Genomic DNA, 25994 nt, shown 5'->3' on the forward strand with positions numbered 1-25994 from the left:
TGTACATACCGAAAAAACTTTAAATATACATATATAGTGTATTCACATAACCAGTTTAACAACTATTTCATATACTACATGTATTTAAGCTGGTGAAATAATTTTTAACTTTCATACCCATATTAAAATTAACACATTAAATGGCAATAAATTATTTCGTATTGTAACTTCATTTTTTATATTTCTTATCGTATATGAGTAGATTTAAAATAATAATTTTGTAGTTTCAAAGGTTAGGTTAGGAAGCACCGGGTGTCCATGCTAGGGCACAAAGCATAGACCAGTGGAGGTCCGTAGCTGTACCGGTGGAGAAGTTGCACAGAATGGATGTATCTTTGGCAAGGGCCAGCAGCATCCTGGGTGGTAGCTGTGAAACGTCACGATGATCGTGGTGACATGGTGAATCGAGGTACTTCCAAATATCTTTATGACTACTATTACAATGCACAATTTGAAAACATTGCAAGTGATCTTTGAAGGGTAAAATTGGCTTGCCAAAAATTTTAATGTATGTCTGCCAAATTGTGTGTGTGTGCTTGACTAGGCGGCGGACCAAGATATTAGTGTGGGCGGACCTGATAAGTGGGCGTGGCTAGGCAGGAGGGCTTCACAAAGATTGCCTAGCTAATCTAATCAATTGCTACTCAACAGTTCATCTATTACTCAACTATTTCTCAACAGTTCTGCACAATTTGAAGGCATTGCAAGTGATCTTCGAAGGCAAAAATTGGCTTGCCAAAAATTTTAATATATGTCTGCCAAATTGTGTGTGTGTGCTTGACTAGGCGGCGGACCAAGATATTAGTGTGGGCGGACCTGATAAGTGGGCATGGTCAGGCAGGCAAGCTTCACAAAGATTCCCTAGCTAATCTAATCAATTGCTACTCAACAGTTCAACACTTACTCAACAGTTCTGCACAATTTGAAGGCATTGCAAGTGATCTTTGAAGGCAAAAATTGGCTTGCCAAAAATTTTAATATATGTCTGCCAAATTGTGTGTGTGTGCTTGACTAGGCGGCGGACCAAGATATTAGTGTGGGCGGACCTGATAAGTGGGCGTGGCTAGGCAGGAGGGCTTCACAAAGATTGCCTAGCTAATCTAATCAATTGCTACTCAACAGTTCATCTATTACTCAACTATTTCTCAACAGTTCTGCACAATTTGAAGGCATTGCAAGTGATCTTTGAAGGGTAAGATTGGCTTGCCAAAAATTTTAATGTATGTCTGCCAAATTGTGTGTGTGTGCTTGACTAGGCGGCGGACCAAGATATTAGTGTGGGCGGACCTGATAAGTGGGCGTGGCTAAGCAGGAGGGCTTCACAAAGATTGCCTACCTAATCTAATCAATTGCTACTCAACAGTTCATCTATTACTCAACTATTTCTCAACAGTTCTGCACAATTTGAAGGCAATGCAAGTGATCTTTGAAGGCAAAAATTGACTTGCCAAAAATTTTAATATATGTCTGCCAAATTGTGTGTGTGTGCTTGACTAGGCGGCGGACCAAGATATTAGTGTGGGCGGACCTGATAAGTGGGCGTGGCTAGGCAGGAGGGCTTCACAAAGATTGCCTAGCTAATCTAATCAATTGCTACTTAACAGTTCAACTTTTACTCAACTATTTCTCAACAGTTCTGCACAATTTGAAGGCATTGCAAATGATCTTTAAAGGCAAAAATTGGCTTGCCAAAAATTTTAATATATGTCTGCCAAATTGTGTGTGTGTGCTTGACTAGGCGGCGGACCAAGATATTAGTGTGGGCGGACCTGATAAGTGGGCGTGGCTAAGCAGGAGGGCTTCACAAGGACTGCCTAGCTAATCTAATCAATTGCTACTCAACAGTTCATCTATTACTCAACTATTTCTCAACAGTTCTGCACAATTTGAAGGCATTGCAAGTGATCTTTGAAGGGTAAAATTGGCTTGCCAAAAATTTTAATATATGTCTGCCAAATTGTGTGTGTGCTTTACTAGGCGGCGGACCAAGATATTAGTGTGGGCGGACCTGATAAGTGGGCATGGTCAGGCAGGCGAGCTTCACAAAGATTGCCTAGCTCATCTAATCAATTGCTACTCAGCAGTTCATCTATTACTCAACTATTTCTCAGCAGTTCTGCACAATTTGAAGGCATTGCAAGTGATCTTTAAAGGCAAAAATTGGCTTGTCAACAATTTAAGTGAATGTCTGCCAAATGTCTGCAATCATATGAGTAGATTTTAAATAATAATTTTTTAGTTTTAAATCCCTACGAAAAACCTTATCTATTTGGCTGTCGCTCATATGCAATAATTTGATATGATTTTCTGAAGTTAATGCAATTAGCAGCTAGGCCAAGTTACGCCCACCGCCACCTTTTCCTAGTGGACGTGCGTTTTATTAATTATTAGCTTATGCAAATAATCCGCTGGTCATTAAATGCAGAAAAATATGCTTTAGTCCTTAAACAGCGTAACTATCTTTTCAATGTCCAGTGCACATTAATGCTCTGAACTCAAATCAAATGAGTGAAAATACACAGACGAATTTAACAATTTTTTGAGTGCAGTTCTTTTACTACACAGTGCATGTCGACTATTACCGCATAAAATTAATTTTTGTGGAATTGTTCATGGATATATTCTAATTAATTTTTTGGTTTTGCAATACACACCATGCAGGTAACAACTGATTTCACTTATAACTTCTTAAAACAATACAAGAAAATGATTTTTCAAATCCAAAAAAAATAAGAGTAATGTAAAAAACAAATTATTTCTGCAATCAACTAATAATTGCTTTAAAATTGCATAGGAAAGGGCTCTCAAGACTTAAAAACTCTTTGTTGGACACTTGGCACTCATCAGGTCAGCTTGGAGCGCAAAGCATTCATGTCTACGAAACGTAGAAAATTTCTTTGAGCACCACCGTCTCTGGTCGGCTAGTTGACTGGGCGCCTGAAGTGCAACACTTACAACAGTAGTAGCAACAGGAGGAACAAAAGCAAAAACAACACACTGTAAGGGCAAAACATGATTAAGAGTGAAATATTTATTTGCAGCACTCAGAGGCGCGCCACGACAGCGCCAACAATTAGAACCAAACTAACAACAGAGAAGCGAGTGCTCTGCTCCACTTGAGCCTGAAGGCAATGGCAACACGACTTAAACATGTAAATGGATGCGCTAATGCCGCAAGGCAAGAGGGAGCAATAATTTAATGGCAGCTAACGCACAAAGAGAAACAAAGCCGAGCAGACCAGCATGTGCCGCGAATAGTATGAAAAATGAATTAAAAAAATGGGAGGATTCAAAGCTTAACTTAATTATGTTATGAGTTGTACTTCATTATTGTTTGCGTCGTCTTATTAACTGGTTTTAAACAATTAATAGCGCCGAAATTTAAATGCGGTTTACCAAAGCATCCATGCCCAATTAGAAAATTAAGATCATTTACTCCAGAAGCTGTTTTTTGTAATATTATTTGTGCGTAAATGTGTTGTATGTGTGACAAGAGCATGCAAATATAAAAAAATCTGTTCCTAGTACATTGTAAAAACTAATATTCCTCCTCCTCGAAGCCGTAACCGTACTCATCATCGTCTTCATCCGCAGCACCCTTGTTGAGCATGTCCTGCAATGTAGCCTCTGTTTCGGGCTCGGCATCGGCATCGGCATCCACATCATCCGGCTCGACATCGTAGTCAATGTCATCTATAAAAGTTAAACAATATCTATTAACGCGTTCTAACTAGACATGTGATTGTATTAGTCACCTGCATCCACAGCTACTGCGGGTTTCTCCTCGATTTCTTGCTCAATAAGACTGACCGATAAAGCCGCTTCGACTTTCGGACGTTTTCGACTAGGTCCGGGGGGTATGTCGTATGTTGATTTGCTGCGACTATTGCCTGCAATGGGACTTTCTTCTAAAATAACAGATGCTCGCTCAAGCTTCTCTGTTTTGGGCTTGGCCTGCTCAGAAGAAGTCTCTGCCTCTTCAGATAACGTGACCATACCTTCTGTAAGGGTCTTTAGTATGTCGTAATTAATTTTACTTGAGATCTTCTTCTCCTGCAGCATTTTCTCAATTGCTTCGCCAGCACTAGAGGAAGGCCCTATAACTTTTTTCCGTTGTTTTCGTTTTTTCTTTTCGGGCTTGCCTTCCTCACGTTCCTTTGCTAAGCGTTCCTCCCTCTCTTGTTGCTCTCGCAAATACTCGGCGTTCAAATTTTTCCACATATCTGACTTAGTTACCGCCTCCTGCTCTGTCAGTACATACTGATCAAGCTCTTCATCATTCAAATCATCAATGAACAGTTCAGTTTCGATTGGCTGCTTGGCCCGTTCCAGATCTTCGAGGTCGTGCTGCGTGACACGACAAATTGCCTCAATGTCAGGTCGCAATCCTTCGATAACAGCTGTCATGCCCACCTGGGGCTTAGTATCGTCTGTATTGTTTGCAATAAACTCTTTAATCACCTTGGCATTCGATTGCTCTATGAATTGCATTGAATCCTCTATTTCGAGTTCATTATCCGTGACGTTATCTTTTTCTTCTTTTTTACCTTTACTTTTTGTCAATTGGCGCATAATGTTGCCAGTATATTTACCAAGATCTTTTTCCAAATGAGCATCGATTTGCTTTTGCAGCTCCGTCAGCTCGTGAATGCCCATCTATAATAAAAATTAGAAGTTTTAGTGATTGCCATATTTGTAAGCTAGTTTGACTAACATTTTGTATAAGCTCGCGATCTTTAATGCGTGCAGCTTTGAATGAGGGCGGGTCCTGTTCACGTTCCAAGTCGACGGTCATAAACTCCTCTAAAGTCAAGCCGCCAGAGGGTGTTTCGGCAAACTCGGAAAGACGCTTGCGGAGTGTTGACTCATGTATCTTTACCACACCAATGACATCTGCTAAAGTACGACTAAACTCATGCATACGGGCGGCAATAAGTAGAGCTACGGTTTACAAAGAAACAAATTTTGTATATCAAACGAGTGTATAATTTTCAATGGTAACAAACCTGCTCCGCAAAGGCCTGTTGGACGACGTCCTGAATGCATGCAGTCTTTTTTCATACGCTGCACAATGCGAAGCGCAGTCATTGATACTTCATGGGTCTTGGCACCCAGTTGAAGTCGATTTGCGAAGCGCATAATGTAAAGACAGGGATCTGTAATGCAGAAAAATGTATGCAATAAGGAACTTGTCGATTAAATGTACAAAAGCAACTTTAAACAACAAGCTGTTGCTCTTCATTGCCATCGCAAAATGATAACGCGCTTCAGTAGAAGAACTTGTTTAGTGACCTTCAAATCGGCGCTTACCAATAAAATTGAGAAACACCAATAGTCGCGTCATGCGGCAGTAGCCTCTGCCGAAATACAAGCTTTAACCCGACTGTTTCAAGTATTTACGAGCAAGTATATTTAACTCATTCAAATTTTACAATACGCTGACCGTGAGCACTGAATGGGAGAGTCATATAACGATCTACTGTTCGACTAGCATTAAAAAGAGAGTTCATTTATAGCATGCGACAACTTTTAAGATTATCATTCACAGCGAGTAATTTGAAATAAAAGTCAGGAGGTGTAACACCAATGTGCAATAAATATTGAAAGCTCTTAGGAAATAAACAAATAAGGTTGGAACAAAGGGCACTAGTACTCGTAAATGAGGATAGTGTGCAAAAACAGTCAAAAGCAAAACACAAAAATGCTTAAACCAAATAAAAGTCATGAATCTTCAAAAGTCATAAATAACCTTGCAACGATCTGTGTCATGCGAGACGAGACAAATATTTTGGAAAAAAAAGTCTGAAGAGTTCCATATAGTAAAGTGTACAATGTTTTTGAAAAATGATCATCAGCTGTTAATTTGTAATTTGTTTTAAACGAATTGAGAGATACCAGAAGTGCGTTCGTTAAGTAGGGCAACTAGTTTTATTCTCTTAAGCTAAAACGATCACACATTACCCTTTGTCTCTTAGCCAGCTGACACTTGTGTACGTATACAACAGCTTGACACACTGATGCAGCTGTTAAACGCCGACAGCAATTACAACCACAACAATCCCGTGGACGAAAGCTTATCACAAAGTCCACGAACAGTACTTGAAAAAAATTTATTAAACCCTAATGAATGCGCATATTTGAGCCAAGCAGCCATGCCTTTCCTCAGGCACTTCTCGCCCCTCGAGCCCCCCTTATTCGATGGTCCTGCAACTGCCGTTGAGTGTTCCACTTGAAAAATGATGCTGTTGTCGCTGCGACTGCATTGACCCTTCTTGTGCTGTTACCACTCATCTTCAGCAGCTGTTGCAGTTACTGCTCCAAGCGTTTGCCCACCATTTGACAGACTATTATGGAGTGGGATTCTAGGGTGGCGTTCACGATATCTGCTGTTGCTAATGGTTTCTTAATGTCCCAGTGCCATCCGTCCAATGCCTCTCATTGCAGAAACTGCGGTAGCCAGTAAAATTATTATTATTTAAACTTTATTTTTGCCTTTGTCATGACAGCAATTATCTGTTACGCATCTCATTTAAAAAAAAAAGCGCACCCATTGTCTTCATGAACACTTTTCTGTACTTGTAAAATACTGGCAATTTTGGCAACCATTTGCAATGTGACGACGCAGACCTACGTTGGCTTAAGTGTTATTTAATTTGACTGGTATTAAACGATAAATGGTATTGTGTAGGCTTACATCAAACGATTATCCAGTAGTTTAATTTTATCAATATAGCCTATATATATATGCCTATATATATATGCATTCATTGCAATTATATTTAGATAAGTTAAGGAATTATTCGTCCCGCTCTCAAATAATTTTGAACTAATTGTGAATATATATCTTCAAATCGTAGACCATGCATTTGTATCCAAAAGGAAATAAATTCAAAAAGTAAACAACCTCTCTTCACACCCCATAAATAATTACTACAAATTTCGAACGCGAAAAAAATAATCAAAAATCGCATGCGACACCACACAACTCAATTCTCTCAAGGCAATAGATCGTCGTCGCTCACAGACAGTCAAAGCAAAGTCGGTCGCATCGTCTCGACCAGAGGTAAGTGTTTCGTGGTTGTCGTCAAGTCGTGGCACTACGAATTCGTTCGTTGACTCGTGAGCACAAGTGTAATCGACGCGCATGCGCAAAAGTATATGTAAAAATTATTATTTTTTCGTAGTTATTTGTATTTGCTGTACAAATATTAATAATTGCAAAGTGCGCGCTGTTTTGTTTACGTTTTAATTTTTACACAATTAAGCTTAAGTTCGTGACAAAATTAAACTTAACAAAGTACAATAATAAATTTGTGAAGTCATAATTTCACTCGGTAACTTTTCTATATTGTCAAAAAAAAGTACAATATATATTTATATTATGCCAACAATAATTTTTAAAGTTATTTAAGATGTGTGTTTTAGCCATGTCTTAAATGAAGGTCACCCAGTTTGCCGTTGCTAAAGAAAGCATATATATATGTATGTACATATATGTATATGCTAAAAATATTTATAAACAAAGATCACGTCAGGCTGAAAACCGCTGATTATAGACAAATAAAAACTGAAGTATTGAAAATGGTTGAAATATTGCAAATTCCAGAATTTTGGATTCAAATTTAACTAATTCACAAAAATGTTAAATTTAATACAAGTGGCGCTAATAAACTTACTAACTATATACTTAATTAAATAAAATGAATTCCTATTGACTACCTATGTACATGTGAAATACTCAATCCAAAAGTAATCAACAAGTTACCGGCTTCGTTTAAAAGAATATTAATAACAATACCAGAAACAATATAACTGTATGCGTCTAGCAAATATATGAATTAATATTTCTTTAAACCACATAATTCAAAATCAATACCATTAAACAAATACTCCATTGTGTGCAAAATAGTTGGAAAAAAGAATTCAAATTTTTCCTCTTTCTCTCTCTGTCTCCCGTGTCTGCTTAATATTCTATGTGCGAATAACGCTTCTATACGTTGGAATAAGAACAAATTATAATAAGAAATACGTTTTCGGAACAACAAAATAAATGACAACTCAAACTGCTTGATGATCGAAGTGAATACGAAATTAAGTAACTAAATTATCGAAACCCAAAACAAGTTTTCCTCCAACACAATATATATATCATAAATAAATGAAACAAAGACAAAACATGGAGAATAATCTGCCACTAGTAAATAGCAGGAGAATTTTTAGTTTCATTGCAAAATAATTTTTAGTGTGAAAAAGTTGTGCAACAAAAAATTAAAGTCAGCAAGTCATTAGACTAAATGCATCATGACTTACAAAAATATGCATAGAAACGTTTGTAAAGAAATATTAACATGTGAGAGTGCTTAGCTGAATAAAGTCTAAAGATACCGACTCCGCGCTACCATGCAATAACCATTTCATAAACAATATACGTTAATATATTTCCTTTTTTACGCCAATTTTGCGAAAGGATTGCATAAAGATTTACTTATCGAGAAACATGTAAAAAGCGGTTATAGCATGGTTTTGAAACTCCAAATGGTATATTGTATTATCCATAATTATCGCACCCTTTTTCTGTAGGTTTAATAAATACTGGGTATACAAACGAGTAAATTGTTACAAAAAAAATGCCCACTAATGTTCGTAAAATTATCTACAAATCAAACCGTATAAGCCGCATGTCTTAGTCAAGCTACCGTCCGCCCGATAGATGACAGACCAACAGATTGCACAATTCCCTAGGGCCCTCGAAACTAGATATAAAGGTTTTTACCTATACTGACCTACAATGACACTCAAATGATCAAATGACAATCGAGAATCAACTCCAGCTTAATAATAATGATAATTGTTTTGAGCATAAAAAAAAACATTTCTCATTGATATTACAAAAGCTCATTCAGCAAAAATTTATATGTCTCAAATAAATAATATTAAATATTTTTCTTGTTCGCGATAATATAACTTTGCTGTTTGGTAGAATTTGCTAATCAGCAAACTGATTCACGTTTGCAAAAATGTTTTGCTGTTGCACTCATGAAATACGAAGAAAAACAATACAGTAGAACACCTAAACCCCAGAAAAGTGAATTTTTACTTTATTCTTCGTTTATAATGAGGAAATACAAATCGAAAGTGTTAAGCCAAGCTATATTTTGGGGTCACTCTGTGGTTTTGAGTCTTTCCTCGTTTCATGCCTGTTCTCTGTCATTTTGTTATGTGCGATGTGTCTCGGTACGGCTGATGTGAGCCGACACTTACAATTAAAGAGGCAATGAAATGCGGAATGCAAACAATGTCAGAGCAGTCAAAAAGTACATAAATTAAGAAAGGGCACCAAATGTTAATGCAAGCGGCAAATTTTAAGTGCATAAACACAAAGTTTAAACAACGTATACAAATCGAAAATGAAAAATATAAATAAAATGGAAATATATCTATTGATATCAATATCGAATCTGAAAGAAAACGGACCGCTAGCCACGGCTTTGGATTTGTAGTTGACTTCGAATTGTTTTTTATTAAAACTACCTGATTGCATAATTCCTCTAGACAGCCGAAGGCATCTTATACCCGCAGAAGCCCAAAAAAAATTTTTTTTCTGCACGATAAGAAACGCAAAAGTTACAGCGAAAGCATATTGCATGATGTTAAAAGAGGCTAGGCCGAGAAAATTTTGTCGACTTCCTGTAGGTAATCAAAAAGACCAAATGCGTGTGGAAATCCATTTGGGAAGTGAACCTGGTAGAGAAAGTGCATAGTGGCCAGCAACTAAAAAAACTGGCAAGGCAGGCAAGGCAAGGCAATAGTAAGCCAGAGATACAGGGTTTAACTCTGTAGATTGAGTTATTACGTAATACAACAACGCATTATATTTAATTAGTTGCAGTGCACTAGAAAATAAAAGGGAAGCTAGTAAATGTAAATATGCCACACAAGATTGTAATAAAACTACGAAGATGATCGAGGCATTTGCGAACCATCTGAGCAGTCATCTTGGACGTCACCTTTTTTATTGGGCAATTACAACACCGACGCCGAGAGGTCTCGACGGCGTCCATTACGGCCTCAATCTGCGTCTGTCCGAGCTAATCAACAAAATTCACGGCCCCCTCGAGCGGGGTGTGAAGGTGCTGGATCACTTGCTTACTCTCGAAGAGGAAGACTTTAGCGGTCATTGGGGCAGCGCTTATGCGCACAACTATGAACCGGAGTCCCAACTTCCTGACTCTGAAAACGAGGAGCAGCCTCCTGCCGAAGAACACTTGCCTAGATCTTACAATAGTAAGTATAAAATATATGTAAGACTTAGGAAGTTAGACCACCAAATTAATACTGTTTGCCACACTAGTAAGATCTTCAGATACGTGTTAAATTTTTCATTTTGGCTCTAACGGCTTCGAAACTGGTTTTATGGTACTATATATGTATACTTATATATACTTGTACAAATTCGTTGCTTCGTATGTGTGAATGCAAAGAAATAAACAAACCTTCAGCGCGATGACCAAATCAATTTCAAGTTCATATTGATGGCCATACTTCCTAACAATCAATATACATATTAATCTCAAATACCTAATATCGAATTTTTAATTAAGTTAGGCAAAATACATAACGCTGTACAAGGTTGTGGTAAAATTTGGGTGTCACGTACACTGATATATAATTAATTGAAAATTGCGTTCGCACATTTGTGCTATCCTAACAAATGTGCGAACGCAATTTTCTCGTTTCCAATCGGCATGACGGAAATACATATTACCTGCCGCAGTGATATAATCTATGAATAATGCTCTGAAAAGCTTGCGAAACTGATATGCAGTCGAAATGATCATTATCTCATTTAAATTCAAGACACACGCCTACAAGCTGACTGCTATAGCACACGGCAGCTCTCTAGCGAATCACTGCTGTCGACATCGCTTTTGTGTACGGTTAGTTGACAATCGACATACCACCACAAATTTATCGGTCTGCTTTTTAAATGAAAAATACAAATTCTGTCTAGACGATAAATGTACGTCGAGACACATCGATTTTACAATTACACAACTGTGAATAGTTGAAAAACAGATGTTTGGTGGCAATTGTGGCATATTATTTTATTGCATTGAATCATTTCGATCAGAAATAAAAAAGCAAATAACCAAATAACTATCGACAAACCACCACCAATTTATCGGTCTGCTTCTCAAATGGAAAATGCAAATTCTGTCAAGACGATAAATATGCGTCGATACACAGACATAGATTTTACAATGGCACAACTGTGACTGGTTGAAAAACAAATGTTTGTCTGGCAAGAACCTCTGAAATAAAAGTGCAACAGCTAAGTCTACATATTATATTGTTGTGTTTAAACATTTCGATCAGAAATAAATAAGAAAATAATCAAGTAACATACGCAAAAGTCACGGCAACTACAATCATGGCCAGCAGCAGCAATAACCTTAGTAATAATAGTAGCAATAATAATAACGCCTTGAATCGATTCTCATTAAAATCAAGTAGTAGCAAACGAAATCAAGAATCTATGTCGCACTCGCAGCTAAACGGTGGTTGGATAAATGGTAAGAAAATTTATTAGAATATTCTGATGCTGAGACACTGAAATGCTGAAGCATCTCTATAGACATATCGATTTTCCCCAAAAGTGTTATTCTCATTTAAACACACACATTACTATGTACATACATACTCATGTACACTTGTGATTTTAGTAGTAAATAAGACCAGTATTGATAAAGTTATACTTAGTTAAGATATATCACAAAATTTCATAAATGAAAGTAACAAGATTATAATTAACAATATTTATAATAATTCGTCAATTGCAGTGGAAACACTTAACAATGGCAACGGTCTCTTACACTCACCCCCGCACAATCACCAGCAGCAGCCACAACAACGTGGAGCAGCAATCACCTCCCCAGGGATAAGTTCAGTGGGCGGTGCCACTGATCACAACATACAGATTACGCAGCCCATTAGTGCCCCATCCTCACCACTTGCATCGCCAAGTACTCTAACTTGCGGCAACAGTGGCAATAGCAACTCCACCACATTCTGTCTACCTTCCAGTTCAACTGACATTGCAACAATTGCCTCAATAGCCGCGGTTGCAGGTGGCACGACCAATGCAACAACGTCAACATCCAACAGTGGCAGTGGCTCTTACGTGTGTGCGGCTGGCAGCAACGCCAGTTATGCCGCCGTCGGCGCCTCGAATGCAATCGACACTGCCGATCCAAACTGGCAAGCGAGCAAGGCGACAGTGTTGGAGCGCAATGCAGCAATGTTCAACAATGAGCTGTTGTCGGATGTGAGGTTCATTGTGGGCGGTGATTTTGGTGTGTGGCTTATTAAGTAATGAGCAATTGTTAAAGATGTTAATGTATGTCGTATATCTTTCTAGATTTCGATCCGAATCAAACAATTCCTGCACACAAATACATTCTTGCCACTGGCAGCTCTGTGTTCTATGCCATGTTTTACGGCGGATTGGCGGAAAACAAGGAAGAAATCAAAGTGCCTGATGTAGAACCAACGGCTTTTCTTACACTTTTAAGGTACGTTCCAAGACCATCTATTGTGTCACAATTATGAACCGCTCACCTCAATTCTTAATACATTGCAACAGATATCTGTACTGTGACGAAATCAAACTAGAGCCCGAGCATATATTGGCCACGTTATACGCTGCCAAAAAATATATTGTTCCACATTTGGCGCGTGCTTGCGTTAACTACCTCGAAGTTAAGCTGACGGCAAAAAACGCCTGTCTACTTCTCAGTCAATCGCGCCTTTTTGAGGAGTCCGAACTGATGCAGCGTTGTTGGGAAGTAATCGATGCCCAGGCCGAGATGGCAGTTAAATCCGAAGACTTTGTGGACATTGACCTGAAGACGTTTGAATCAATCTTATCGCGTGAAACTTTAAATTGCAAAGAGATACACTTGTTCGAGGCCGCTCTCAATTGGGCTATAAATGCATGTGAAAAAATGAGTATCGACGAAACATCACAAAACAAACGGCGAGTGCTAGGTCACGCACTTCATCTGATACGCATACCGACCATGAGTCTAGAAGAATTTGCGAATGGCGTAGCTCAAACTGGCATACTCACATCCCAAGAGACAATTGATATGTTCTTACACTTTACAGCCAAAGAAAAGCCCAGCTTGAGTTTTCCTACGAGAATACGTGCAGGACTTAAAACTCAAGTCTGTCACCGTTTTCAGTCATGCGCCTATCGTTCAAACCAGTGGCGATATCGGGGACGCTGTGATTCCATACAGTTCTCAGTAGATCGAAGGTACGTAATATCAAAACATTAAAGTTAACCAGATGCTCATGAATATAATTTCATTTATTTAGAATTTTCATCGTAGGCTTTGGTCTATATGGCTCTTCCACTGGAGCTGCAAACTATAACGTGAAGATAGAACTAAAGCGTCTAGGGCGCACTCTAGCCGAGAATGATACGAAGTTTTTTTCGGATGGTTCAAGCAACACTTTTCATGTATTTTTTGAGAATCCCATACAAATTGAACCGGAATGCTATTATACGGCCTCAGTTATACTTGATGGAAATGAGTTGAGCTTCTTTGGCCAGGAGGGAATGTCAGAAGTACTCATGGGCAACGTTACATTCCAATTTCAATGCTCTTCAGAGAGTACCAATGGCACTGGAGTGCAGGGTGGACAAATACCTGAATTAATATTCTATGGACCCACTACCGTTGTTACTGCACTCAATTCGCCCACCAACTCAGTAAGCGCTGCCATTGCAGGATCCACACAGGCTATTTCTAATGGTAGTGGTGTCTCTTCTGATATTGGGAGTAGCAGCAATACCAATAATGGCTCAGATGAAATGCTATTAATGAACAACGCCCCAACAAGCAACAGTGATGGAAGCAACACTTGATGCGCACAGCTATACTGCGCTGAATGGCAAGGCGCCTGCTACTATCGACAGCAGACACAACAGCAGCTGCAACATCATAAGAGGCAGATTCAGCTACAACACACACATAATAGGAACTCATGGGGTTTCAGTGCAATGCATCAAAACAAATTGGAGGTTTAGAAATGCGAAATTAACATTATATATGTAGTTATTATTCCCATCATTTACTTGAAGACAGTCATAAGTAAAAGAAAACTACTTTTCTTTGTTAATTAGGCAAGCGAGCGACATGTAGGTGCAACACCACACCTATCTAGTGAAATAAACTGCTACTGTGTTTGAAGTACATAGATCTAAATGCACACACATCTCTTGGTGAATTACAGTTTTAAATTTAAAAGGTAATTCCAAAGATGATTAACAACTACTTATAAGCGTAGAGCAATGCTATTTATATTGCATTTGGTAGGGTCAAGCTTAAACTTAAAAAATCGTAGAAGTAATTAATTATTCACCGGGCAATCAATCAATATAAGAATAACAAATCAAGTAAAAGAAATTTATGCCAAAAGCGTCACAAAGAATTCTTATTTTCTCATGATCGAAAGATCGAAAAAAAATGTTCCACTAATTTAATGAGAATCTAAGATGTTGAAATATGCATACGAATTTGAAAGCCATGATAAATATACATACATATACCTACATATAACTAAACATTAAAGCATAAATGAATAGAAAGCAAAGCTCGCAAAATAACTGTTGACCGTTTTTCTTCCTGCGCTCTCGCTGCGAGAACAACCGAAAAAGTTCTTACTCTCCCGCTCTGAGCAAGAGACTTGAATTCCTTGCCTATGTATGTGAGAGTATACCAACACATACGCAAAAGACTTTTTGCTTCAATGAACACGACAAAACGGTCTTGGAACAACCAGAACAAAACGGAATATAAAAAAACTGATTCGCTCTGAGCGCGAGCAAGCTCTTACAAGAACCCATAAATCGGTTTCTGAGTCTTTTTGTAAAGTCAGGAAAAGTCACTTATTTGCACACAACGAGAAATAGTCGACAGTTATTTGCGAGCTCTAATAGAAAGTTGTTTTAACGTAAAACATGCAATTGATGTTCGACTCTGTTTTCTATCGGAATGGAAATCATTTAACACTATTTTCAGTTGGTACCCAATAATAAAACTAATTTTTTGGGTGATGCTGATTTCCACATAAAAAGAACATTATGAAATTCTTACAAATAGATAATATAAGAAATTATTTTAATTCTGTACCACGACTATTAACAAATAAATCGCATTCGATTCTTTCTATGAAATACATATACATAATGCAAATAATAAAACCAAAAGACCTAAACTGGCTGTTTTAATATTCATGTGAGAGCTTGGTTCACTAAATTTGTATGATGTCAGGATTGTAAAATATTATAATGGTCAACTTCAATACACTTGCCACTATGCTACAATCAATTTAATAGAACCATCAACTCACCTACAGATGGTATGTTAATACACAAGGCATGCGACAACTTCAGATAGGTGCGTCCAAGTTCGTACGAGCAAATTTGTTGCACATCGCTGATATCGATGAGTAGATCTGCAAAATAGAAACACTTCGGATTAGTTATAAGGAATTAATGATTTGAAGTCAAGCCAATAGAATCTAGCTTACGTGAAGTGCCCTCAGTGCGACATGTCATGTAGACGCAAGCTGCATAGATGTGAGTGCTCTTTCGGCCACGGGTTAAGTGACGACTTAGGGCCATCTTGAAGAAATTAAGTGCAGTATCTGCATAGTGCTGCGTTAGCTGGAGCTGCTGGCAAAGCAGTGTGATGTCCTTCTTTGCTTTCTTGATCGTGACTTCTCGCGATTCTGTGCCGGAACCCACTTGAAATTTTCCATAGCCATAGTTGGTAGCACCGCCCGAAGACTCTGCAGAAACAAACTGTCCAATGGCGGCGGCACCGTGACCCACCTCTTCAAATTGCACCTCTGATACAATGAGTGAATCCTCAAGTACAGATCCGCAATTCATGCACACTATACGGCGAGACAATAAAATGATCATAAGTATTAATTTATATTGCATATTACATTAAATAAACATACCGCGGTCACCACGCGCATTGTCTTCTTCGATTTCATTGGAATTGCAATTGCGGCACTTTAATCCAGTCGACATCGTGCTTTGCTTATAAATGTAATTACATATTTTTCAACAAATCAACTAATATAAATCACATGGAATACTCCATTTGTCAGTTTAATTCATATTTACAATGTCAAAATTGTTTAAACCACTATAAATGTCGCACTCAGTGTTGGAGTAGTGTAAAATATTCTGTGCATTAGTACGTTGACCAGAAATATCGCGTAATTTTACTACGTAAAATATTACCGAACCTTTCAACTGCATTAAAGATAAAAACTAGAATAAATAAAATTTTTTTTTGTTTTATAAATATGAAGTATAAAGTTTCTAAGACAAACATCATAAAAAATAATTGATTCACGAATACAATAGCGATATACAAATTAGCAGCGTACTAATCGCGTTAATGAAACAACAGTGTTGTTACAACACTGAGGCATCGTGTGTTTCACAACTTTACAACACTACAAACACTTTTGTCTAAAAAAAAAATCATCAGGAAAATCTACAAGCAGGCCAGGCGGCATTTAAAACATTGTAAATTTGTAAATCTTACATAGTAAAAGCGTTTTTATGAATATGGCTGACGGTGATAATGCAATGGCTAAAAAATCGGGACACCAAATCAACAGCTGGTATGCAGATAATTCCTGGCGAGATGGTGGCATCAATTGAAGAAATTGTGATGATCGATCCTGAATGCTATGAACTTGATTTGAATCATCGACGCATAGACAAACTGGAGAATTTTGAGCCTCTAATTAATATTGAGCGATTATATTTGCGTTGGAATCTTATAAAGAAAATTGAGAACTTGGAAATGCTGAAGAACCTTGTAGAGCTGGAGCTTTACGATAATCAAATTACAAAAATTGAGAATCTTGATGAACTGGAGAATCTGGAGATTCTGGACCTCAGCTTCAACCGACTGACCAAAATCGAGAACTTGGACAAACTACTCAAACTGCAAAAATTATATTTTGTGGCAAACAAAATCAACTTCATTGAAAACATTGGCATACTAACCAATCTTACGATGTTAGAACTTGGAGACAACAAGTTGAAAAAGATTGAAAATATCGAAAGTTTGGTAAATTTGCGTCAGCTATTTCTAGGCAAGAACAAAATAGCGAAAATTGAAAATCTCGATACTTTAATAAACCTTGAAATATTGAGTCTTCAAGCAAATCGTATTATCAAGATTGAAAATTTGGAGAAGCTGACTAACTTGAAAGAATTGTATATATCAGAAAATGGTATTGAAATCATTGAGAATTTGTCCGGCAATAAAAACTTGGACACACTCGATCTTGCCAAGAATAGATTGAAGACAATAAGCAATTTGGAAGCACTAGAGCAGCTGGAGGAAATATGGTTGAATGATAATGGTATCGATAACTGGAAAAATCTGGAAGTGTTGAAGATAAACAAATCACTACAAACAATATACCTAGAACACAATCCAGTAGCTACAGATGTCCGCTATCGCTCCAAATTGCGTGACATTCTGCCCCATCTGCAAAAAATAGATGCCACTTTGTGTGTGATGCCAGGTGCACAATCGTAATTAAAATCCAAAAATATAAAAACCGCTGAGTATAACTAAGCGTTAACAAATAAATTATACACTTAAATAAATTTCCAATTATCTTGTCACTGTGGAACAATTTTGATATATTTTCTTATTTATTTAAAAACTTTTCTTGTATTGCTCAAATATCAATGGCATAGAAGAAATAAGAAATAATAATAAGTTTGTTCATTAAAATACAGCAGTCGAAATATGTACTTATTATTTAACATAATTCTTCCTTTGCTTAAATATTGATGGCATAGTAATCAGAGACATTGACCTGATGTGGTCCACCATAAAAGTCCAGCACAAATATATTTTGAATATCCAGTTCACAAAGGTAAAATTGATGTCCTGAAAAATTAGTTATTGGGATATTGATTATTTTTCAAATGTTAAGTATATCGGATACTATACTGGCTATCCACTTTTCAGCTGCCGGGTGACGATCAATAAACACTCTTAGTGAAGAATTGTACTTCGGTGAATCTTTGTCCATCTGTAAAATTTAGCAAAGTATGTAGGTATGTAATATAAACAGTAAGAGTTTCGTAACACACCTTTGTTACTTGTCCACTAAGCATAGCACGCGCACAAGTGGGCTCCATAGGATCCTTATTATAGCTTTTGCAATTTAAGGTTTGTTCATCAGTAAACATGAAAGTCACTTTGTTATTGCTTTGCCAATCGTTGCCCGTAAAATCCAAATCGGTTAGCAAAAAGCGAATAACTCCTGTAGAGACCTTTTGTTCGTTATTGTCATCAATCGAGATAATATTAACCATGGGATAGTCTTTCACGTAGCCATTTGTAGAAATTGTGCCCACTGATGCCCAATTTGCACGATGAACCAATTCACGGACTATCTTGGTATGGTTCAATTCCGATTCTCGTTTAAACTCGGCTATAACCTGAGCATCCTGAAGTGCCGAGTAAGCTTGCGTATATGACACTAACAATATGGTGATCACTGAGGGCAGCAGCATTCTTTCCTTTAATTTGTAACTGGAAAACTACTATGCAACGTTAATGCCTGTAATGCACACTGGACTAATTAACACCTCGATAGCCTTTAAATACTTTTCGGAATGCAAGAATATATATAAGCATATATATTGCGTTTTTGAAGAATAAAGAGCTATCGACAAATTAACACGTTAACCGTACGCTGTTGTTAAATGGCCCTTGCACCGTGTTATCGCAACAACAGACAATACATTTTTGTTATCTCTCTACTACTTATACAGATGCATGCTATTGCAAAAGAGCTTTTAAGCTCTATGTTATCAACTGTGATTTAACAATGAAAATTAACATTTCGTTTATTTCAATATTATGGTGAGTTTCTGAAAACTTTACATTAAAGTTTTTCGATTTCTTTCTTTAATTTTACATATACATATATTTGTTAATTGTGATTGCAATTTAATTAAATTGAATGTCTCTGTTTTACTCACATTTAGCATTCTGTTTATTTTCCTTTTTTATGAGCTTTCATATTTACATAGCTTATTATTTGTATACATCTACAGCTATGTATAATTGTTTATATGCACATATGTATGTATGTATGTCGACCACACTGGAATGTTATAATAAGTAAATTATAGTTGAGACACCGGAGTTCTTTTTATTAGATATGTCTACTTTTCGCTCAATATTTTAATGATTAGAGTAAAGTATTTAAGTTCAGCTCAGATGACTAAGCGTTCATGCATCTGATGATCATTCATCAAAAATCAAAAGTGAACAAAGATTTTCGGACTTTGGATACTTAATAGTCGGTTTTTGAACTGATTATTGATGAATATAGCAAACATATGTATTAACGAATGCATCTGAATGTATATTGATTGTGGACATTGGTATAATTCTTTTGTATTTTTGTGAGTTGTCCATGGGTATGTCTTTTAGGTTATAGGTTCAGTGCACCACTAAGTAATGGGTCATACATACAGTCTACCATCGAATAAGCGAACTATACACATATCGGCATGAACATATATAACTTGATTTTTTTCATTAATGTTTTGTAATGTGCATGACGTATATGAATAAGTAATTTATATTTACGTATGTATCTATACACTCATAGTTTTGCATTCGTTGATTTAAATTTATATATTTTTATTAAAAGTTTAAAGTCCATTTATCTTGGAAAACTCAGCCCATTTTTATTATTAAAAAATAAACCTTCTTAAAATATAATTTATTTTGAGCTTCTTGAATATAACTCTCAGTTATGTTTTAGTAAAACAGTCAATGGTAAAACTTTTTAAATCACGCAAATTTTCGAAGGGAAGAATTTGTGTAAATTAATGCTAATGAATGCGGAAAATTAAGTTCAAGTGACACCTTAACGCACACAAACCACTGATAAATTTACAATTTTTTTTTCGACTAGATAACACCAAGTATTAAGCTTACATACAATGCATGTGAGTGAACAATAGTTTACTTTCAGTATATACTATTGGTTTGTTGACTCGTATTTCGCTAAAAGCAAATAAATTTGTATTTAAATACATATTATGTTATGTAGTTTTATTATCGATGAAGTATATCGTTTCTATATATGTACACCTCAATTTAATGCATATTACTTGCTTAAACCACTCAAACAATGATCTTTCAATTTTAATACAATTACTTTAACATATATATATATATATTAATATATATATATACTTATATAATAGTAGGTTTTAACTATGTCATAGTTATACATTTTTTTCAAACAATTCCTTGGCGTTTGTTTTTCGTGTTTTATGATTAGCATTTGCTTTAGCTGGGTATAACGGCAATAGATTTAGAGATTAGGTTCATACTACACCATCGAAAGCTTTTATTTAATTGTTTATGACTAGCTTAATGTACAAATATCGATCGAAAACCTACTCGACAATACATTTGAAAGTGAAATAATTAACAAATAAATGTAAAAATAGGGTGAAATAAATCGGGGCAGTATTACAAAACTCGGGACATTGGTATATTTTAAAGCTATTATCGGCCTGACAATACACTCCAAACCCATTGGGAAAGATATTAGTTTTACTGGCAGAGTAGGAAACAGGGAGAATACAAGGCTAAACTTGCAGCGTTAGCGCCGCTCGCTGGCCCCTCTATCTGTTTGTTTGTGATGCGTCTGCTGCACCGTCTGTAGCTCGTACTGATAATAACAGTCACTGCCCACATAGACGGTTCGCCAGACGCCGTCAACATCTCACATTTGCCGGTAAGGTGAATGCATTTTAAGCCACTGCAAGACCAAAGAGGGTCCTCCAGCTTGAATCTCTGGTGGAATTGTGCCGAGTGGGCATTTGTCAATATTTAAATACTTTAGATTTTGACATAATGCCAGCTCAAATGGTAACTTTTCCAAGCCTGGATTTTGATTTATATAAAGGTTCTCCAGGCTTTCCAGTGAACCAATTTCTTCTGGCAGAAATTGCAAATTGTTTTCGCTAACAGATAGGTGTGTAAGATTGCTCAAGTGCCCAATGCTACGCGGCAGCATGGTTATCTGATTAGTTTGCAATATAAGCCGCTGCAGTTCATGCAATAAACCAATCTCATGCGGCAAAACTTCGATGCGGTTCTCTTCTAGATCCAAAATTCGAAGCTTGCGCAAATTTCCAATTGTGTTGGGTATCTTTTTGAGCATGTTGTTGGAAAGAATAAGTATTTCCAGGTTTTGCAGGTTCATTATATCATCTGGTAATTTTTGCAGTGCATTTGTAGCCAAATTGAGTTCGACCATGTTAATCCAGGTGCCTACGTCTAGTGGTAAAGCAGTTAGCATATTCTCCTTCATATTTAATTTTGTTAGGCCCTTAGCTCGTGAAAATATACCATAGGGTATTTTGTCGATACGATTGTGCTCTAGATTTATGCTATACACATTAGTGAATTGCGCTGGCCCCCCTGTCGGATAACTGGTGAATTGGTTACGTGACAGTGTAATCGTTGTCAATGCACTCAGGCTAGCAAGAATGCCATCTGGCAACTGGGTAATGCCGTTGCCCTCAACATTAAATTCATCCATGCATTTGCAGTTCTTTAACGAAATGGGTACACAGTTTAGTCGATTATATCGTAAACCTAAACGTACCAGACACTTCAAATTACCAATACTATCGGGTATGTCAAGTAGCTCATTGTGCTGAAGATCAAGTGCACTTAGATTTACACAATTGCCAATATCATCCGGTAAGTGCTCCAAATGGTTATGAGATACATCGAGTGTAGTCAAATTTACTAACGCGCCAATAGCACACCCCAACTCCTTGATTTTGTTCTCACGCAAACTCAGCATAGTTAGGTTGACTAACTGACGCAGCTCATCTGCCACAGTTGTGATTCTGTTGAAACGCAAATACAAAGTGGTCAATGTGAGCAGTTTATAGATGACCGGTGGAATTTCAGCAAGTTTGTTGTGTCTCAAGTCTAGAACTTTTAGTTGTGTGCAGTGCTTCAACGATTCCGGCAGCGATGTTAGCGAATTTTCATTTAGAGCCAAATTCCTCAAGTTCACTAGACATCCGATCTCCGGGGGCAACTGTCCAATTTTGTTGCTATACAAGTAAAGCTCGGTGAGATGCACACATTCCCTAACCGTTGAGGGAAGAACGGTGATGGAGGATTTACTGAGGTCCAAGCGCTTAATACCTAAAATGATTGGTATATAATGAAATAATGATATTATAATGATCACTTAAGATTTAGTTCACCTTCATCGCGGCAACGTTGCAACGCTTTTATAACATCTTGATCTGCTTGAATGTTTTTAACAATTTTTTTAGTGGTTGGCTTGGGTTTATTTGATTCAGGATGCTTCACCGTCACCATCTTGGGACGTGTCTCGGGCGGCATAATTGTATTGTTTTCGTTGTGTGTTAGGTTTTGATCGCTGCTAAATCCGCTCGATGGATCTCGGGCACCGCTAATGATTCCTCCTCCCCCTCCACCACCAAAGCAGTGCGTCGCTTCAGACTGGCCGCTCCCGTTACTTTCGGTGTTTCCCGTAGACGATAGTGATGTAGTTGATGCAGTTGCACCAGCCGAGGAGCACAAGTTCATAATTTTGCCCAGTCTTGCGGTACACGGCGGCAATGTATTGCCCAGATGAATGCCAAAAGCAAGTGATTAGGAAATCGTAGGTATTGCCTGAATAGTAATATTAAAATAGAATCATTAATGTATTTTAACTCTATAGATAACGATCGACCACACCCATATACATATATAAATGTACATATACATATGTCAAGGTTAGATGGAAAGACCAACCAAAGACAACTTCTTATTGGATCTAAGGTATTAAAGAACGTCAAGTAAGCGTTTAAAAATACTATTCTCTTAACAATATAAGACTGCACTCCGCGTTATAACATAATCGTAATATCATAATACATGCCCTTTGAAAGATAAGACTTCTGCATTATTTGCCACTCCTTTTTTATTATTAATCATTTTTTGCTTGTGTTGTGGGCTTATTACTCGCATGATCATTTACGCGTTGTACTACTGAAATAATAAATCTGCGCACTTTTAACAGTGTTATATGTCGTATACGAGGAATACACATTAACGGATAAGAACTAAACTTCTATAATAGCATATATCATTGTATATATCAAGTTAAAAGGATTTCCTTTCGTTTTTATATTGCAAAAGTTACAGTAAAACACGTCAAAACTTACAAGTTCTTTTCAAATTTAGCGTCGCACCGGTATAAGCAAAATCAACATATTGCACAGAACTTGCACTTTTCTAGCGAAAAACCATTATTTATAAATTGAAATATTTTAAATTATTTATTAAAATCGTCTCGCTATATATTTTTTTTTAATAATTCAATAAAAATTAAAAGAACATTATAGCCCGAGTGGCAACTAAGTGACCGTGATTTAAATCTATAAATTGACTATTTTACGCCATCAAAATATCCTAAAGTAAATAAAAGGCAGCTGATAATAATTTATCTTGAATATTTGTAGGATGTAAGAAACAAATATAACGACAAGCAAAATTCGTAACGACGTTTTTTTAATTGATATTTTAAAGAATCAGAGAACATGTTATTACACTACTCGAACACTCGTTCCACGTCTTTAATTACATGCATACCTTCATACTGTCTAGAATATTCTATATATGGTCACACTGCATAGAAATTATAATCAACGTATGGTAACTTTCGGTATTTTCATATATTCAGAGTAACATATTAATATTAATGGCAAAGGCATTTTTAACAAATTTCACTATAAATACAATTATAGGAATTCCAAAGATCCCACTTATCAAGGTTATTATTACTATAGATTTTAATTTAACTATATATTTTAAATTTGTTTCGATTCATATTTATTTTTAATTTTTTTTTAATTACTTTACTTGTAAGCGTAAATAGTAATGAAAGTTGTCTGGATTTGAAGCATTTTTTTTAATATGATTTTATATTTTGTATGCATATGTAAAAATGTATATAACGACATGTGTATACATTTATGTATATAAATATATAATAGGCTTCAATATGGTGTATTGGGATAATATAAAATTTCATTCACCGAGCATTTTATATAAAATCATACCTTTGTCAAGAAATTTATTCGCAATTCATTATTAAATTGTTAGTTATCAGATATTTATATTTGCTTTTTCATATAATTGTATATATATTTAACTAGAAATGTATGAACATATGTATGTATGTATGTCCGTATATCAACTTAAATGTTATACAAATATACATATATAGGAAAACAGAATTTTGATTTAAGAAAATATTAGTAAAATGATTGTTCCATACATTTTAACATTTTTGCATTAAACATACATAAAACATTTGGAATTGAACAAACAAATATGTTATACACACATATGTGTGTATGTAGTATATATGTATTTGTGTAATTATATTATTAGTAGTGTGCAAAACGTATATACACCTTCTAAAACTGAAAGACAACTAACCTGTTAATAAAACTTGCCACTTTAGGAGCTGTAATTATTTAGAGTTTTCCGCGTTCACTTTGGTAGCTCTTTTATAAATGTTGACCTGGCCAAACACACTTTTGCTATACGTTGTTCTGGCCTATGTGCATACACATACATACATATGTATGACTGTGTATACTTACATTCAAATATCTTAACCACTTAGCTTCCTTGCTTAACTTAAATACTGATGTTAACGTTTGCAATATTTGTATACTTGATGTTTTAGAGTCGGTAAGTTATCGTTTAAATTTAATTAATTATGTTTTAGTTATGCTAATGTAATTTACTCAGAGGTTTCACATAAAACATTAGCACGTATGTGATTATATGTAAATATGTATGTTAGTACATCTTGACGACTTTAAGCCACAGCCAACAAAAAATGTTTGCAACGCATGCGCCGTAGATTATAGCGCCATCTAGCGGTATTTTCATATTGCATCCGTGTCGCTTTTAAAGCTCTAACTTTCGTAAATCTTCATTGCTAATAAATTCACATGCCTGTTGAGATATGATTCGATAGTCTATTAAAAAATAATTATTAATGATTAAAGTTGAACCTTTGAGTTTTTTGTTACTTACCTTTTTGGTACTTGCAGTTATACATTCGCATCACACAACTGCTGGCAAACGTTCGCAAGTATCCATTGTGGAATCCACAAACAACGCGATATCCGGTAGGACAGACATCGTGACATTTATTTGGCACTGTAATGGTATGACTTAAAATTTAAAAATGCCAATGGCCTGCATGTCATCTAATTGCTTAACCTTCTATTGTAGATAACTGTCCATATATAATACTTATAACAGTTAGAAATGTAACCACTGTTAGCTTATAATCAAAAGTTTGTGCACTTTTCATTCTAGGGTTATGACTTTCTCGCTGTATGAAATTTTTTAATAATGACTGAATTAAATTATTCATGTATAGACTCTTTACGTGTATAATAATTATTTGTATTTTGCATATTTGTTTTCAAAAATTGTGTCAATATTATTTTAATTTATAAAAATACTTCATATCTGGCAACTGTTGTGCTCGTGCATTACCTTTTCGTTGAAATCGTCGAACGGATATATGTACATACATGTGTATGCATATTTGTAGATAACCCAAGTAAACTTTTTCATTTAATATTGGTGCTTGTTTAAGTTCAAATACATATATAGTACACTGGTATGGTATTGTTGTGTTTATTGTAGCCCATGTCAAACTAATGAAAATTTTCCGTTATAATTTGCATAGTTAATGTTTCAGTATGCATGTTCCGTTTAATTGTGATTGTGGGCGTGTAACACAAATCTTGCAGTCAAGCACTTTTGACA

General features: G+C 36.2%; 6 protein-coding genes and 1 long non-coding RNA gene across 8 annotated transcripts; 3 read left to right on the forward strand and 4 right to left on the reverse strand.

The window, feature by feature from the left end:
* Positions 1-663: 663 nt before the first annotated feature.
* LOC132786876 (uncharacterized) lies at positions 664-1632 on the forward strand. Of its 2 annotated transcripts, none has more exons than XR_009632483.1 (3): positions 664-832; positions 893-1192; positions 1394-1632. It is a non-coding gene; the product is annotated as an uncharacterized LOC132786876 (long non-coding RNA). The 2 variants fall into 2 exon arrangements; XR_009632482.1 differs by having other exon boundaries at positions 1257-1631.
* A 1809-nt stretch (positions 1633-3441) lies between these two features.
* LOC132786870 (transcription factor IIIB 90 kDa subunit) lies at positions 3442-16272 on the reverse strand. Its single transcript, XM_060793580.1, has 7 exons — positions 16039-16272; positions 15601-15969; positions 15421-15525; positions 5007-5156; positions 4715-4941; positions 3756-4656; positions 3442-3693 (listed from the first exon to the last, which is right to left on the reverse strand). Exons 1-7 carry the CDS (start codon positions 16109-16111, stop codon positions 3539-3541), a joined length of 1980 nt encoding a protein of 659 aa, XP_060649563.1. The 5' UTR covers positions 16112-16272; the 3' UTR covers positions 3442-3538.
* On the forward strand, positions 7096-15287 carry LOC132786869 (BTB/POZ domain-containing protein 6-B). Its single transcript, XM_060793579.1, has 6 exons — positions 7096-7160; positions 9884-10284; positions 11841-12353; positions 12419-12572; positions 12644-13318; positions 13381-15287. The coding sequence occupies exons 2-6, from the start codon at positions 9960-9962 to the stop codon at positions 13931-13933; spliced, it is 2220 nt and encodes a 739-aa protein (XP_060649562.1). The 5' UTR covers positions 7096-7160; positions 9884-9959; the 3' UTR covers positions 13934-15287.
* Positions 16273-16542: 270 nt separating the features above from the next.
* Positions 16543-17748, forward strand: LOC132786873 (protein phosphatase 1 regulatory subunit 7). Its single transcript, XM_060793584.1, has one exon. The coding sequence runs from the start codon at positions 16677-16679 to the stop codon at positions 17646-17648; it is 972 nt and encodes a 323-aa protein (XP_060649567.1). The 5' UTR covers positions 16543-16676; the 3' UTR covers positions 17649-17748.
* LOC132786874 (protein CREG1) lies at positions 17720-18820 on the reverse strand. Its single transcript, XM_060793585.1, has 3 exons — positions 18215-18820; positions 18072-18153; positions 17720-18008 (listed from the first exon to the last, which is right to left on the reverse strand). The coding sequence occupies exons 1-3, from the start codon at positions 18638-18640 to the stop codon at positions 17899-17901; spliced, it is 618 nt and encodes a 205-aa protein (XP_060649568.1). The 5' UTR covers positions 18641-18820; the 3' UTR covers positions 17720-17898.
* Positions 18821-20482: 1662 nt separating this feature from the next.
* On the reverse strand, positions 20483-22750 carry LOC132786871 (leucine-rich repeat protein soc-2 homolog). The gene is made up of 2 exons (XM_060793581.1): positions 22388-22750; positions 20483-22325 (listed from the first exon to the last, which is right to left on the reverse strand). Exons 1-2 carry the CDS (start codon positions 22734-22736, stop codon positions 20881-20883), a joined length of 1794 nt encoding a protein of 597 aa, XP_060649564.1. The 5' UTR covers positions 22737-22750; the 3' UTR covers positions 20483-20880.
* LOC132786875 (U-Kazal-Dg21.2) lies at positions 22736-25858 on the reverse strand. The gene is made up of 4 exons (XM_060793586.1): positions 25719-25858; positions 25248-25373; positions 24639-25189; positions 22736-22823 (listed from the first exon to the last, which is right to left on the reverse strand). Exons 1-3 carry the CDS (start codon positions 25756-25758, stop codon positions 25119-25121), a joined length of 237 nt encoding a protein of 78 aa, XP_060649569.1. The 5' UTR covers positions 25759-25858; the 3' UTR covers positions 22736-22823; positions 24639-25118.
* Between the last annotated feature and the right edge of the window lie 136 nt (positions 25859-25994).

Source organism: Drosophila nasuta, chromosome 2R, assembly GCF_023558535.2.
Source record: "Drosophila nasuta strain 15112-1781.00 chromosome 2R, ASM2355853v1, whole genome shotgun sequence".
Taxonomy (NCBI): Eukaryota; Metazoa; Arthropoda; class Insecta; order Diptera; family Drosophilidae; genus Drosophila; species Drosophila nasuta.

What these genes read in the sequence shown, in the direction of transcription:
- LOC132786869 (XM_060793579.1), top strand. Translation starts at nt 9,960, where the DNA reads ATGATCGAGGCATTTGCGAACCATCTGAGCAGTCATCTTGGACGTCAC. An exon ending in CATTGTGGGCGGTGATTTTG is followed by an intron (nt 12,354 to 12,418) that starts GTGTGTGGCTTA and finishes ATATCTTTCTAG; the next exon opens with ATTTCGATCCGAATCAAACA. An exon ending in CAGTTCTCAGTAGATCGAAG is followed by an intron (nt 13,319 to 13,380) that starts GTACGTAATATC and finishes TCATTTATTTAG; the next exon opens with AATTTTCATCGTAGGCTTTG.
- LOC132786870 (XM_060793580.1), bottom strand. Translation starts at nt 16,111, where the DNA reads ATGTCGACTGGATTAAAGTGCCGCAATTGCAATTCCAATGAAATCGAA. An exon ending in CAATGCGCGTGGTGACCGCG is followed by an intron (nt 15,970 to 16,038) that starts GTATGTTTATTT and finishes CTCGCCGTATAG; the next exon opens with TGTGCATGAATTGCGGATCT. An exon ending in TCGCACTGAGGGCACTTCAC is followed by an intron (nt 15,526 to 15,600) that starts GTAAGCTAGATT and finishes TCTATTTTGCAG; the next exon opens with ATCTACTCATCGATATCAGC.
- LOC132786873 (XM_060793584.1), top strand. Translation starts at nt 16,677, where the DNA reads ATGCAATGGCTAAAAAATCGGGACACCAAATCAACAGCTGGTATGCAG.
- LOC132786874 (XM_060793585.1), bottom strand. Translation starts at nt 18,640, where the DNA reads ATGCTGCTGCCCTCAGTGATCACCATATTGTTAGTGTCATATACGCAA. An exon ending in TTAGTGGACAAGTAACAAAG is followed by an intron (nt 18,154 to 18,214) that starts GTGTGTTACGAA and finishes TAAATTTTACAG; the next exon opens with ATGGACAAAGATTCACCGAA. An exon ending in AGCTGAAAAGTGGATAGCCA is followed by an intron (nt 18,009 to 18,071) that starts GTATAGTATCCG and finishes CTAATTTTTCAG; the next exon opens with GACATCAATTTTACCTTTGT.
- LOC132786871 (XM_060793581.1), bottom strand. Translation starts at nt 22,736, where the DNA reads ATGAACTTGTGCTCCTCGGCTGGTGCAACTGCATCAACTACATCACTA. An exon ending in GCAACGTTGCCGCGATGAAG is followed by an intron (nt 22,326 to 22,387) that starts GTGAACTAAATC and finishes CAATCATTTTAG; the next exon opens with GTATTAAGCGCTTGGACCTC.
- LOC132786875 (XM_060793586.1), bottom strand. Translation starts at nt 25,758, where the DNA reads ATGTATGTACATATATCCGTTCGACGATTTCAACGAAAAG. An exon ending in TCGACGATTTCAACGAAAAG is followed by an intron (nt 25,374 to 25,718) that starts GTAATGCACGAG and finishes ATACCATTACAG; the next exon opens with TGCCAAATAAATGTCACGAT. An exon ending in TAACTGCAAGTACCAAAAAG is followed by an intron (nt 25,190 to 25,247) that starts GTAAGTAACAAA and finishes ATTTTTTAATAG; the next exon opens with ACTATCGAATCATATCTCAA.